General features: G+C 37.2%; 1 protein-coding gene and 1 long non-coding RNA gene across 2 annotated transcripts; one reads left to right on the top strand and one right to left on the bottom strand.

The window, feature by feature from the left end:
* The first annotated feature begins 11,948 nt into the window (after positions 1–11,948).
* LOC110940189 (pathogenesis-related protein PR-1) lies at positions 11,949–12,733 on the top strand. The gene has a single exon (XM_022181743.2). The coding sequence runs from the start codon at positions 12,003–12,005 to the stop codon at positions 12,516–12,518; it is 516 nt and encodes a 171-aa protein (XP_022037435.1). The 5' UTR covers positions 11,949–12,002; the 3' UTR covers positions 12,519–12,733.
* Positions 12,734–13,272: 539 nt separating this feature from the next.
* Positions 13,273–16,027, bottom strand: LOC110940188. Its single transcript, XR_002592885.2, has 3 exons — positions 15,598–16,027; positions 14,644–14,727; positions 13,273–13,559 (listed from the first exon to the last, which is right to left on the bottom strand). It is a non-coding gene; the product is annotated as an uncharacterized LOC110940188 (long non-coding RNA).
* Between the last annotated feature and the right edge of the window lie 275 nt (positions 16,028–16,302).

The following is a 16,302-nucleotide window of genomic DNA, read 5'->3' as shown; positions in this document are numbered from 1 at the left end:
TACAACCGCACTTAATATATATCTTTCGATATTTTCTCAATTTTTATGCACAACGAAAGCTTTTATTAAAGCGCATAAAGTATTATACGAGGTCTAGGCCATTGTTGACCCAAAATCAGAAGACCAGGTATAATACCCCAGATATCAAACTGTATAAAGACCTAGTATCATAGAATCAGGCAATATCTCAAACAAGATTTCGGGGGTTACCCATATATCCGAGAGATGTTCCCCACGATATAAGAAAGTTATTGATATTTAGGTTTATATCTCGAAATCAATCTACTAAATGTGTAAAAACCTACTGGCACATCATCAGTGAGATGACTTTCCATTTCTTTAGCGTACTGTGATTGCCTACTGATGTACTATCATTTCCTCTTTTTACACAAAACCTCATTTTTGAATTTTATATTGTTTTTTACTTTTTCAAATTTTCAAATGTTTTTGTATTTTCTGAAATTTTTACTCCCCCTAAAATAACCTTTAAAGAAAAGTTGACAACCGATGCAGATAGCTTTGTCTCGCCATCCATTTTTTGCGTTACATGCTCTGTTTTCCATAAAGTACCCTCATGATTTACAACACATTGATTTTTAACAATATTAAAACCATTTTCAATTGTGAAATAATCATGTTTGTTCAGCCGTGAGGGTTTCGACGTAGTCAATCAAAACATCTTTTTGTAAACTTTTTGATTTTTGACAAAGTTAAAAACAAACATATTTTTTCGTTTTTTCAATTTTTGACAAAACAAAAGCATATTTTTTGTTTTAAAATTTTTCAATTTTTTAGGGTTTTTTGAATTATGGTTTATTTATGTACAGAAACAAACGCACTCCCTGTTTCTCAGTTGCAGGGTTCAGCCTCCTCTCGTGCCAGGCTGCTCCTCTCCTTGATTTGACATTTTGCTGTCTTCAGGAGCACCTGCACATTCAATTTACTCAATTATTTGAACAAAGCAACCCAAGCCTGCTTTGACTTAGGTAGCTTAATATGTATCTTTCCTGGTAAAACTGGATAATTTCTATCATTCTTTTCAAAAACATTTTCTTTATTATTCTCAGCATTAGAAACCTTTTGTTGCTTGACCACCCAGATTTGACCTTTTGAAACATTCCTTTTATAAAATCTTGAATCATTTTGAATGTTTTGATTTTGAACAACAACTTTTGGTTTCCAAAACTGATTTGGTTTTGTTGCATTAACCGTTGTTTTCCAAAACTGATTTGGTTTTGTTGCATTAACCGTTGTTTTCCAAGTTTGTTTTGATTCAAACTTCTTAACCTCAACTTCCTTTTTCTTTTTAACATCAACATGCTTCAGATTTGGACACTTGCGACCAAGATGGTCTAGTTTGATTACATTTAAAACATGTTCTCTCGATTATGTTTCTTCTTATAACCCAACCCAGCCCTCATGTTTTTCTTCTTGTAACTAGGTTTGTTATAAGAACTTTTCTTGCTCTTTCCAGCAAATTTTGAAATTTCAAACTTTTTAATTTCTACCAATTTAAACACTTTATCAATCTTATCTGAAATCACATTCTGAATCGGGACTTCAACATCTGAGAATAACTTGTCTAATCCAATCATGGTATACGCCATTCCTATCGGATTATCATTCGCATCTTTCTCAGAGTTTGAATTTTTAATATAACTTTCATGAAAACTTCCCTCATTTTCATTCTGTGACTTAGACTTATTTGTTTTGGTAGACTCCTCTGTTAGAACGCTTTCAACAACTTTACCTACCACCGCTGAATCACCAAGATCATCATATTTGGTGTAAGTCACATCGATGTTGTCAGGTAATTGGTCAACCATGTTAATTGCTTTTTTCACCTTTTCGCCATCATAGAATGTATAATTATCCTACAACGGTGGTGGAACCTGATGGTATTCTAACCCAATTCCTTTTTTGTTCTTTTCAGACTCTTTACCATCCGGTGTGATGTTGAAAATACGTTCCAGAATATATGAAGAAGCATGATAACTTTGAAGTTTATTAACCAATTTTTCTTTTTCAGCCAGTTCTTGGTTAAGCTTAGCAACTTCATCAATATAGTTATTTAAAACCTTTTGTTTTCCTTCATATCTGGCTTCAAGAAATTTAGTTGTTTCTTGACATGCTGACAATCTATTATCCAGACTTGTGACTTTACTTTTCAAAATTTCATAAGCTTCTTTTACCGTGTGATATGACAATTTCATTCCATCATATTCTTTTTGCAATTCTTGAATAGTTTCATCTTTTGCAATACATTCGTTGCAATCAACTAAACACTTTTGTTTTAAAACTTCGTTTTCTTTTTCAAGGTTTTCACATTTCTGTGTTAACTCTTTTTCTTTTTCTTTAACAAATCGTTCATTTTCTAACATTTCCTCACAGTTTTCTTTGAAAATCTTTTCTATTTTAGTAAACTCAATATCTCTGGATCTTAGATTTTTATCCTTTTCAGTACAAGCCTTGCACGTTTCCATGCATTTTTTGCATGGTTCATCAGTTTTATGATCAGATTTTTTTGACATTTTAGAAGATTCAGTTTGAGTTTTTACCTCAGTGCTTGGCACCTCGGCTTCTTTTGTCATCTTTTTCTGACCTTCCATCACTTGTTGTTTCTCTACAACAGCTTCCTCTGCCTTTGCATCGGCTTTCTTCACCTGCTGTTCTTCAGCAACACTTTCATCAACCGTCTTCTCCAGCTTTTCATCAGCTGTCTTCTTCACTTCATTCACCATTTTCTTGATCTCATCAACAATCTCCTCCACTGTCTTCTTATTCTCTAAGCTCGCATAGATAACCTTGTTTATTTCTTCATCTACCTTTTCTCTGTAGTGTGGAATCTCTCTGAACCCTCAACACCAAACTCCCACAGTTAGAATTGCAGCAACTAATGCTTCAAAATCTACCTCGTCAGGATCAACTGTCGGGTTTCCTTCAGGATCAACATAACACTCTCTATAAACATCCCATATTTTTGCCCATCTTGCTTCCCTGTACTACTTATACTCTATACTCAAATATGCTCGTGCATGTTCTACATCTCCGCTCTTTTTGACTTCAGCCATGATTCCTGATCTTTGATAATCACTTGCAAAAGTCAAAGAAAGTCAAACACCCTTTTTAAAAAACTAGCTAACCTCTCTATTCGTCCGGATGATCGTGGTCCGGATGAATTTTTGATCCAGATGAGCTTTATCCGGATGAACTAATCTCCGGATGAACAAGTTTATGGATGAACAATTTCCGGATAGACTTTATCCGAATGTACAAGCTTCCGGATGGACACTAAAAGGTCTATCCGTCCGGATGGACTCTGAACCATGAATAATTTTTCAATTAAGAAAGTCTATTCGTCCGGATGAACTAGTCTATCCGCCCGGATGGACTCTGAACCTTGAACAGTTTTTCAAATAAGAAAGTCTATCCGTCCAGATGAACTAGTCTATCCGTCCGGATGGGCGATGACGTCAGCAAACTTAGTTCCAAAGTTCATGGTTTTTTTACTGATTTTAATGAGTTTTAGTTCGAATTATGATCTGAACCTTTGAAGGATTAATCAAAAACACATTTCACACATTATGTCTAAAATTTAGGTGAATTTGTCTATGAATTCAGTGTCCAATTTTTGTTTTTGTATGAGAAAATTAAGAAAAATGAGAAGTGAGTAAAAGTAGATGAAGAGATTTGTCTCTGAATCCGATGTAGTTGATTGAATCTTCGTGTCTTCAATCCGTGCAATCAAACCTGGCTCTGATACCACTTGTGAATTCAGGATCTAGATCGATTCCTTTAACCGTTGAATGCGTACGATCATGTGAAATGTGCGGAATCCAATCACGTGTGTGGATCAGACACAAAGATGTAATTATAAACTGTTTTCTATTGATGATATAACAATCACAAAACCACGAAAACAATTGGACAGAGGTTCCCCACTCTAGTAAAAAAAAAGTTACAAATGACCAAGACCCTACTCTCCTATTTATAGGCAAAGCTCATCCGGATGACTAACCTAGCGGATGGCCTCCATCCGGACAGATGGACTAAACTTATAAAGTATCTGGATGAATATGATGCACATTCGTTCGGATGGACCCTACCATCCGTCCGAATGGACTATAACATGCATTAACCTTGTCTTTTGCTCTGTTTAGCACTGGTCTTGTATCATCTGATTAAGCTACAATATATGATTGACGCAAGCGATAGACATATGCACTCACACAAAGTGCTCTATTTCTCACGCAGAATCTTATATCTCACAAGAGGATTAAACATCTTGAACTGGACTACCATTTTGTTAGAGAGCTTGTCTCCTCTGGGAAGCCACTGACTCGCTTCATTCCATCCAAGTTCCGGGTTGCTGATATTTTCACCAAGAGTCTTATTCGACCGCAGTTTTAAGCCTTTAGGAAGATGCTCCATCTTGGTCCACCCCCGTCTCGCTTGCGGAGGGATATTAACACACCTCAATTATAATTATATTATTGTTGTATTTATGTAGTCTTTTCATTTTCTTTGTATCTTAACCTACACCATTATATATTATTTCTCCACTCGTTGGTAGAGTGTACTAAATTGAATTCACATATTTGAATCAGAGATTTCCCTTTTAAAGGCAAGTGTTTCTATCAAATGGGCTAGCCACATAACATTTGTTACATCATGTGTGTAAAAGTCATGAAAGATTAGACATGTCATAACCACATTAATAGGTTATTGATTCAATAGACCTAATTGTTAGGCTAGAGTGTTTCATCGATGTTATAAACTAGATTTAATGCATCAATGATATGCAAAGAATTGTTAAAGAGCTGGTGGAGGAGTGGTAACGGAGAGACCTGGCGTTCCAATTGACATGTGTTCCATTCCTGCCCTCACCATTTAGTTTCGACAACACCGGGTGATGATGGGAGACTAGGCAAGTAGGCGGCAAGCGCTAGTTCGATCTTTGAACTGAGTGGGTTTTACCTCACCGCACTGTCATGTATTCGGGCGAGTGTTCATGGGCTTCAACCCTAGGTAAGGATTTTCCCGGTTCGGAGGCGAGTGTATCCCGATGTGGTGAATTTCGTTAGTAGCTCATTTGAAAGATTCGTTGGTAGTTAAAGAAATTGATATGCAAAGAATCAAATGCAAACCTTGAATTTTAAAAGTCTAAATAAAATTTAAATGCATGCTGTAGAAGAATTCGAAAGAAAATGCATAAGAAGAATAGAAGACAAAAAAATTAATAATTTTTTTATCAAGATAAAAAAATACAATATTCCATGAAGAAATCTCCAAGAATCACCGATAGCATCACCACACCAACAAGACCAACTCGCCCTATAGGGCGATCTTAAGCAGTAGTGGAACTAGCTCAACGTGTGGTATAATCTTAGCTAAAAGGGAAGGATGTCAGAAAGAAGGAAACAAATAGTATATGGGCTAGTGTGTAATATGGTAGTCTATATAAACATCATCTTTGTGTAACCCTAATCTTGTACAATATAATTTCTCAATACAATTCAAACCCAAATCAAAAGATTATTCTCTATACCAAACAACATGGTATCAGAGCAGGTTTCTGATTCTTGAAATCGCTTTGCTCATCATCTACAGTATAACAGCCGAATCAATCTCCAGAAATCGAATCATTCGAAACTATCCAGCCTCTAATAACCTTCTTCTCCGTTTTTGTTTTATCTGAAAAACTCCAACAACAAATAGAACCATTGCAAAACTCAACCCTAGAAACCCTTTTCCAAATCCCGCTGCCGAATTAGTTTGTGTGGTTTGGCGTTTTTTGTTAGATCCATTGAATTAATTCTTGTTTTCACCGACTCAAAAGTCCACATCCACTGCCATTATTAATTTATTCTATGTTGATTCACAAGTTGGAGGAATTATTTAATCCATCATATAGCTCCATATAAATCCGCTGCACCAACAATTTATTCCGCACCGTCTGAGCAATTAATTCCACCGGTCTCGAGTCAACAACACAGCAACATATTTATTGTCTCCGGGTGTTTTTTTTTCTAAATCTTGAACGCGAGTTCAAGTTGCCCGGCATATTTGATAAATATGCCGGTAAGAGAACGTCTGTCTCGGGCGTCGTTATTCTGGCGGATTTAAGTGGTCCAGCATATTTGTTCCCGGCGTAATTGATAAATCTTGAACGCGAGTTCAAGTGTCCAGCATATTTATTAAATATGCTGGTCTGATGTCTTATCCGTACCGACAGCTTATTTACAAAAAAAAAAACAAAAACAAAAAAATGGAAATCAATCATGGAAAAAACAGTTCTTGGATATTTGATTCTGGTGCCACCGACACCATGACATTTGAACCATTAGACATATGTTCAATGACCCAACCTCAAAAAACTCAGATCCATACAGCAAACAACGGAACGATGCAAGTGAAAGGAGGAGTAATTGAAATTTCACAAACTATGAAATTATCAAATTTCCTCTATGTTCCGTCATTATCACACAAATTGCTCTCAATTAGTTATATTACCAAAGAATTGAATTGCACGGTACTAATGCACCTTACTTTCTGCATCCTACAGAATATCAGGACGGGTGAGATTATTGTACGTGGTACTGAGCGCCACGGATTGTACTACGTGGATAAAGTGGCTCAACGGGCTACTGTGCTGTTGGCTCATGGAACTGAAAACTGGGAAGCCTGGCTATGGCATAGACGTTTGGGACACCCATCCCATGGTTATTTGCACCTTTTCTTTCCAAAACTCTTCCCTTCAAATGGAAAAATAGATTGTGAAACTTGTCTTCGTGCTAAAAGCCATCGACAACCATTTAAACCTAGCAATACGAAAGTTGCTTCACCTTTTTCACTAATCCATTCTGATGTGTGGGGTCCTACTCCTGTGATGGGGAGGGGGTCTTCGGTACTTTATACTATTCATGGATGATTGCACTCGCATGACATGGGTATATTTAAAAAAAACAAAGCCGAAGTTTATGAAAAATTTATCACGGTTTATGTTATGATTCAAACTAAATTCCAAACTCAATTCCAAACTCAAATCCAAATCCTTCGATCCGACAATGGGGGGGGGGGAATTTGTCAATACATCCATGAAACAATTCTTTAAAACCAAAGGATTAATTCATTAAACCTCTTGTTCTCATACCCCCTAACAAAACGGTGTTTCCGAACAGAAAAACCGTATTATTCTTGAAATGACTCGAGCCCTTTTAATCGAATCTCAGGTTCCTAGATCTTTCTGGCCGGAGGCAGTTGCAACCTCCGTATATCTCCTGAATCGGCTTCCCACAAAAGCTCTTAAATTTAAGACTCCCTTAGATTGCCTCTCTAAGTCTGCCAGTATTCCCCATCCTCTTACACTTGAACCTCGAATCTTTTGGTGTACCGCATTTGTCCACATACCCAAAATCAACCGAAACAAGCTTGGCCATGTGCTGAGAAATGTGTATTTGTCGGCTATGGGATCGACCAAATAGGTTACCGGTGTTATAATCCAAAAACTCATCAAATGTTCACCATAATGAACGTTGACTTTCTTGAAACAAAGTACTTTTATGACACCCAACTCAGTGGTCAGGGGGAGAATGAATGTATAGACAACCTGAGTTGGCTAACCCAACTTCCCTCATCTGAAAAAGTAACAACAGAAAATCATCACAGTACTGCGAATCCTTCAAACACAGCCACACAATCTGCGGAGCACAGTACCACTGAATAAAGTCCATCCAATGTGATACCTGAGGTAAGAAATACTGAGGACTCTGGATGTTCTATGTTTTATAACCATGAGACAACAGGGGAACACACAGAACCGACAACAACGGAACCTACTCCACAGGTTGAACCAAATGTGGAACAGGGCGAACCAGACTTGGAAGAGGTTGAACAAGTCGTTGAACATGTGGAACCAGTTGTAGCAGAGACAATCAGAAGATACCCTCTCCCTCCTAGAGCCAATAGAGGGGTCCCTCCAAAACGGTACTCGGCAGAGAAGGAAACCAGAATTTCAAGGTATCCTGTAGCTAATTTAGTTAATGGGAACTTATATAAAAGTGCGAAAGCATTTGTCACCTCTCTATATTTCGAGCAAATACCTGGCTCTGTAAAGGAAGTGCAAGGTAAGAAGAACTGGAAAGAAGCAATGGAAACAGAGATACAAGCTCTTATGAAAAACAATACGTGGGAAAAGTGCATTCTCCTAAAAGGAAAGAAAACTGTTGGCTGCCGTTGGGTGTATTCAATTAAGTATAAACCAGATGGTTCTATTAGAAGATACAAAGCTCGACTTGTAGCCAAAGGGTACACTCAGGGTATGGGATCGATTACTCTGAGACGTTTTCTCCGGTTGCAAAAATGGACACCATCAGAGTCCTCTTCTCTATGGTAGCCAATAAGAATTGGCCTCTCCATCAGTTTGATGTTACAAATGCATTTCTCCATGGAGACCTAGCAGAAGAAGTTTACATGGAAGCACCTCCAGGTTTTTCAGAGGGTTTTAAAGATGGGGAAGTTTGTCGGTTGAAAAAATCTCTGTACGGGCTAAAACAGTCACCTCGGGCCTGGTTTGGGAAGTTCACCTTGGCCATGAAAGAATACGGGTGTTACCAAAGTAACACTGATCATACCCTATTCCTCAAAAGAAGAAACGACCTTGTAACTTGCCTAATCATATATGTAGACGACATGATTATCACCGGAAATGATGTAGAAGAGATAGCACGGCTAGAAAAGAATCTGTTTTCAAAGTTTGAAATGAAAGACCTTGGGAATCTCAAGTATTTCCTTGGAATAGAAGTTCTCAGGTCTAAACGGGGGATTTTCATCTGCCAAAAGAAGTATGTCCTAGATCTCCTGGCGGAAGCTGGTTTGATTGATTGTAAACCAGCAGATACGCCAATGGTGGTGAACCACAATCTTCACATGGAGCTTAATGGCGAGCTTGCAGACAAAGAAAGGTATCAACAGCTCATGGGCAAGTTAATTTATCTCTCTCATACTCGCCCTGATATAGGTTATGCTGTTAGAGTGGTAACTCAGTTTATGCACCACAATTTGCCCACATGGATGCTGCTCAGAGAATTCTAAGGTATCTAAAGGGAACCGCAGACCATGGAGTGTTGTTCAAAGCAAATGGACATTTAAATGTTGAGCTCTACACTGACGCCGACTGAGTAGGAGATAAGAGAAATCGAAGGTCAACATCAGGGTACTTCTCCTTGGTTGGTGGAAACCTTGTTACCTGGAGGAGTAAGAAACAGAAGGTGGTCACTCTGTTGAGTGCAGAAGCAGAGTTCAGAGGCATAGCTCGAGGGTTAAGCGAAGTTCTTTGGATCAAGAAACTTCTAGAAGACATTGGTTTCTCCCAAAGGGCAACACCCAGTAAATTTATGTGCGACAATACAACTGCAATACAAATATTAGAAAATCCAGTTCAGCATGATCGAACAAAACACGTAGAGGTAGATCGACATTTCATCAAGGAAAAATTGGAGGAAAGGATCATAGAGCTCCCGTATATATCATCAAAAGATCAACTCGCAAATATTCTCACAAAAGCAGTCAACAGAAACGCTTTTAGTAGCTGTTTGAGCAAGTTAAGTATCGGAGATCCCACCACTCAACTTGAGGGGGAGTATTGGAAAGAAGGAAACAAATAGTATATGGGCTAGTGTGTAATATAGTGGTCTATATAAACACCATCTTTGTGTAACCCTAATCTTGTACAATAAATTTCTCAATACAATTCAAACCCAAATCAAAGATTATTCTCTATACCAAACAACAAAGGATTCTCCTTTGCATAAATAAGTCATTGAGAAACTAATAAATGGGGAGACTGAAGTAAACAATGACACCCGTGAAAAGCTCGAGGTGATATGCGTCAAATTTATGATACGTGCGCATAGGCTTGGACACAGTGGCGAAGCTTGAGATTTCCGACCGGGGGTCGGAAGTCATCGGACCTAAAATTATACCTAAAAAATCATAAAACCGGGGGGTCGAAAACGTATATACCTAAAAGATTCTATACGAAAACTACATACCGGACACTACTTTTTCCAAATTAATCTTTCATTTCGTTATTTTCATATTTGTATAAACTAGTTATTAAAACCCGCATGTTGTGGCGGCATTGAAAAGGTAGAGTCATGAAAAAATGGAGGAAAGGATCATAGAGCTCCCATATATATCATCAAAAGATCAACTCGCAGATATTCTCACAAAAGCAGTCAACGGAAATGCTTTTAGTAGCTGTTTGAGCAAGTTAAGTATTGGAGATCCCACTACTCAACTTGAGGGGGAGTGTCGGAAAGAAGGAAACAAATAGTATATGGGCTAGTGTGTAATATAGTGGTCTATATAAACACCATCTTTGTGTAACCCTAATCTTGTACAATACAGTTTCTCAATACAATTCAAACCCAAATCATAGATTATTCTCTATACCAAACAACAAAGGATTCTTCTTTGCATAACTAAGTCATTTTGAAACCAACAAATGGGGAGACTGAAGTAAACAATGACACCCGTGAAAAGCTCGAGGTGATATGCGTCAAGTTTATGATACGTGCGCGTAGGCTTGGACAGTGTGGCGGAGCTTGAGATTTCCGACCGGGGGTTGGAAGTCATCGGACCTAAAATTATACCTAAAAAATCATAAAACCGGGAGTCGAAAACGTATATACCTAAAAGATTCTATACGAAAACTACATACCGGACACTACTTTTTCCAAATTAATCTTTCATTTCGTTATTTTCATATTTGTATAAACTAGTTATTAAAACCCGCGTGTTGTGGCGACATTGAAAAGGTAGAGTCATGAAAAAACTTACGTCAAAACGTTTATAAAAATAATTGAATCCTCATGCGTTATAGCAGGAGGCGTAATTAATATTCAATACTTTATGTAAAAGAACGAAATCTTGACGTAAACCCATGTGTTGCGGCTTTATATAAGAAAAACAAAATATTAAAGATTTGCTAATTTTAGTTTATTAATATGTTAAACTAAAATAAATTACACTAATAATACTAAAATGTGATGTTTATGTTCACCAATCATCTCTCCATTTTATACCGGGCATGATAGTTGAAATATAGTTCTTGTATATTTGAAAATAAATTAAAGCATTAAAAGATTGAATAAAATGTTTTATAATAATGAAAATGCAACAGAAAGTAGAGGAAACTTGGCAAAAGAAAAATACCACTAAGTTGTTAAAAAACTATACAAAGTGATAAAAAATTGAACAATAAGAATTACTAGTATGTGTGTGAGACTGAGAAAGAAACCAATATTTTAGAATATATTTTTTTCAAATTAGTCTATCATTTCGTTATTTTCATAGCTGTATAAATTATAACAAAACAAAATAGTGATGATTTCATCACTTGATAGAATTCAACAATGATTAGGCATGAATTAGCATTTATGTTTTTTTTTAATTTTAGGACCGAGAATTATCTTTTAATTGGTAATTATTCATACTTAACGATGTCATCATATTAAAAAATTTAAATTAGAGCATCGTCAAAGAAGTGTATTTTACAACTGGCCAAAGAAGGAGAGATCGTCAAAGAAGTGCATTTTATTATTAATTATTATTATTATCTCTCTATTCATACTTAATTTTATCAATCATCAATCATTAACTATATGATAAAATACACTCCTTTGTCAAAGAAGGAGAGCATCGTCAACTTTTACAACTGGCCACCGAAAAAAGAAAAAGTTATTAAAAAAAACCATGTTCCAACTTCCAATTATGGAATTTGTAGTGATAGCTAATAAATAAAAGTAAAAACAAAAGTTTCCAATTAAAATGGTATTTATTAAATCCACATTTGGTTGGTCTAGAAGAAAACAATGTGACAATCATCATTGAACATGGATGACACCTAATTTTCGTTCTACCCCTAATATTTAATGCTACAAACCATGCTACAAATCTAACAGTTTTCGTACTAAAGAAATCCAAGGGGTTCTGTCACAATGTGGCTACCTAAAACTACTTCCATGATCTTGGTGTTCTTCCTTAGCATCCTCTTGTCAGGATCCAATGCCATCCCACACCCAAAAAGACACTCACATCATCTTATCAAAGACTTCATGTCTGTTCAAAACCGAGCGCGGGCCGCAATTCACATGCAGCCACTAGTGTGGGACAAGAGACTAGCACGTTATGCAAGCATGTATGCTAGGCAGAGACGGCAAGATTGCTTGTTGAAGCATTCCGACGGGCCCTATGGAGAGAACATTTTTTGGGGGAGTGGTACTAGGTGGAACCCCTCTCAAGCTGCTGCCACATGGGTGTCAGAGGGGCGTTGGTACAACCACCAATCGAATTCTTGCAACCGAGGGAGGGAATGTGGGCATTACACGCAAATTGTGTGGAAGACGAGTAGACGGATTGGGTGTGCTAGAGTGACTTGCTTTGGAGGTAGGGGTGTGTTCATGATTTGTAACTATGATCCTCCTGGAAACTATATAGGTGAGAAGCCTTATTGAGCATTAGTGTCTAATTGTTGAGTTGTGAAGAGTGTGTGATTCTTTTAACAATGTATAAATTAGTGTAATAATACTGGGAATAATATCAAATTCCAGTTAACTTCTTAATTACTAATTAAACATATGTGAACACACAAACACATGTATCAACTAGTCTGCATTCTCAATTCTCAATACTATTGGATCAATGTTATCATCAATGGGTATTTTCTTTCTATCCCATATTTGAAACAATATTTTAACTTTGTTTTGCCAAGAATAAGAAAATCATAGGTTTGTTGGTGAAAGAATGGTGAAGTTCTAGCACCCCATCTTGTAAGTTGTGACAGGATTTCACGATTAGGCTATGTGTTATGATTTTATTTTTTTCACTGCCACATCATAAATGTCACCAAACCACTCACTTTTATCACTCCACCATGTTTTCATTTCAAAAGTTTTCACACCCAGTTTTCATAAAGTGGTGAGCTGAAACTACCCCCCCCCCCCCCCAATCCCCCAATTTCCCAACAAGCATTAGCAGGCTCACGCCTTCAACCATCTTCACAAGTTTTCAAGCCCTGTGAATTGGTGCTTAATGCCCCTTCACATGCGATGTGGAAGGGACGTGACTCCATAACAAGTAGTCTTATACTGTTATTCTAACTTTTACACCTGACTAGCTAGGTTGATTTACTCTTCGTTTTCACATTCAGCCCTTAAAACATGTCGCACAAAAGAAATGTGATTCGCCGTACCCAAAAGAATTTAGATGTGAATACATATCAAGGAAAATGAATATATGATATCACTTAGTTAGTTACCCGTGTATTACACGGGCTAAGTATCATAATATATATAACTAATATCTTTGTTAATATAAGTTTTTAATGAACCGGCCCATTGTATCCATTCATAATAATAAAACATAACTGAATTTAAAAAAAAGCGAAAAACCAATGCGAACTTCAAGTGTGCAGCAGCCTTGTCCTTATTTGTGAAGACTCTAGCGAAGTCAACCACAAAGTTAGCTCTAGGAGAGCCTTGTCCTTATTTGGGTTCCTAAAAGTACAAAGGAAAATAAACATTACAGAATCTAAAAGAAATAAAAAGTTCCCCACAGATGATGTAAGTCTTCAAATGCATTTTACCTTGGCCAAATAAACTAAGGAGGTGTTTGGTTCGCGGAATGTTTTGGAATTGGAATTGGAATTAGAATTTGAAAGAACTGGATTTGGAATTTAAACATTCCAATTAGAATTGGAAATTGTTGAAACTGGAATCTAAATTCCATTTTTTTATGTGTTTGGTTATCAAATGAATTGGAATCCATCACCTGACACCCACAACCCCCCGTTCGGGTGGAAACGGTGCGGGTGGAAACGGTACGGGTGGAAATGGTTCGGGTGGAAACAGTACGGGTCAAAACGGTTCACGTCTAAAATGTTCGGGTCGAAACGATTTGAGTTGAAACGGTTCGAGTCGAAATGAGTTGCGTCGAAACGGTTCGGGTAGAAACGGTACGGGTCGAATGGCTCACGGCTAAACACTTCGGGTCGAAACGGTTCACATAAAACGGTAGGGGTTGAAACGGCACGGGGCGGAACGGTTCGCGTCGAAACGGTACGGGTCAAAACGCTTCGCGTCGAAACGGTTCAAGTCGAAATGAGTTGCGTCGAAACGATACAAGTCGAACTGTTCACATCTAAACACTTCGAGTCGAAATGATTCGCGTCGGAACGATTTGAGTCGAAATTGTACGGGTCTAAACGGTTCGGGTCGAATGAACGGTACGGGTCTAAACGGTTCGGATCGAAACAATACGTGTCAAAGCCGTTCGAGTTGAAACGGTTCGGATCGAATCAGTACGGATCGAAACGGTCGAAGATTCCAATGAATTTACTTTAATTCCTTCACATATAGGAAGGATTTTGAATTCCTTTAGTTAAAGGAAATCGAAGGAATTCATGCCAAATTCCAATTCCAATTCCATTGTCAACAAAGCACATAAAGATTGGAATTGAGATTCCAATTCCATCAAATTCTGTCTGTGAACCAAACATCTTAAAAGATAGAATTTAGATTCCAATTGCCTTAAATTCCATTGAATTCCTGCGAACCAAACGCACCCTAACATGCTTCTCACCAAGTAAAAGGATGTTGGCATCCTGATCTCAAGTTCATGATGCTTTCAGTAGCCATAAACAGTGTCTTGCTTGAACATATATGTCTGCTAGAAAATAAACACGTAAATGTTTGAAGGGCTATAAAAACTAAACACCCAAAATTCAAAGTTGTGACACCAAACTGAATATGATATGACTTCATAAAATGTCGTTCACAATAAATGTCGGATGCTCTTGCATCATAAATCATCTAAATTTTTGTGTTTTTTTTTCTTTTAATATGCTTGCCTCAGTTCCTTATCGCTGCTAACTCCTCCTTCCACCTAGTATCTACCGATCAGCACCCCCGAAATCGATCCACTTAAAACTGCTCCCGGCCATTTCTTTTAATCCATAACCAACATCAAGAAGGAGGGTTGATGCATCATATTTTTTTACCCAGCCCCAACTAATTGTAATTCTTTTCTTTTATTTGTATTCATTTGAAGGGGACAACCTTCAACAAATTACCACTTAGCCTTTGAACTATTTTGATGCTTATAAACTCAACCTACCTAATAGCTTCAACAAAATTCAGCCCCGTTGTAATTCTTTTTTCTTGTTGCACAAAGTCAAACAAAACAGGAAATCCATCTTTTCAAAACAGACTTTAATGCATCAGTGCATGAATGTTAGATATATATTCGTTTTTATTTACACCATTTTAGGCCACCGGAACTTAACCCAAGTTTGCAATTATAATACATAAAAGCACAAATGAAGCACAAAATCTTCAAATCACATTCAACAAATGCACAAATTACCAGTACACAAAATGCAAAACAAACAATCTTAGCACTTACCTGTACCCAAAACGCTACACAAATGAAGCACAAAATGGAAATACACAAAAAAATTAATTAACATCGCTTCTGAACTTTCTGGTATTAAGCAATCAAAAGTATGCTATTGAAAGAAAGTGTGTAATTTGTGACCTGAATAGATTGTCGTATTCGATTTGGGTCTTCAACTTAGATTCAAATGCAACCCCTAAATCGCTAGTGGTTGTTGATTTCCCTTTTGATTAGACCAACCCCTATTCATACCACAAGTACTCGAACAGTCCAACCATCGAACCAAAAACACCCACAAAAAAGAAAAAAAACTTCTTACTTTGAACAGACCGACTTCACCATGGACACCGATTAATTAAAGAAACTAATGGTAAGGATCATGCTCAAACTAATCTGATCTCATATCATCAATCACAATCATACAATGGAAACCCCCATATATATCATCATATATAGAAGAAGGGGTGGAACAAACATAACAAAGTAATAACAAACTAAAATATCTAACTCTATGTAAACACTCTAATACGTCCCCTCAAGCTAAACGAGGAGCATCCACATAAAGCTTAAACCTCAAACTGTCAAAATAAACACTAGACAATCCTTTGGTCAAAATATATGCAATATGAAGAATGGTCAGAATGTGATGAGGTTGGGCTCCTCCTGATGAGGTTAGGCCCAAGAAATACACAATAACCTGTGGTAGAAATACACAATAACCTAATGAGGTTAGGCCCAAACATGTAAAGTACCAGCCAAAACCATGTCACGAATAAAATGTAAGTAAATCTCTAGGTGTTTTGTACACGGATGAAACATCGGGTTGGCCGCAAGATATTGGCCTCA

Source organism: Helianthus annuus, chromosome 5 (assembly GCF_002127325.2).
Source record: "Helianthus annuus cultivar XRQ/B chromosome 5, HanXRQr2.0-SUNRISE, whole genome shotgun sequence".
In the NCBI taxonomy this organism is placed as follows: Eukaryota; Viridiplantae; Streptophyta; class Magnoliopsida; order Asterales; family Asteraceae; genus Helianthus; species Helianthus annuus.
This window is presented reverse-complemented; position numbering and strand designations above follow the sequence as displayed.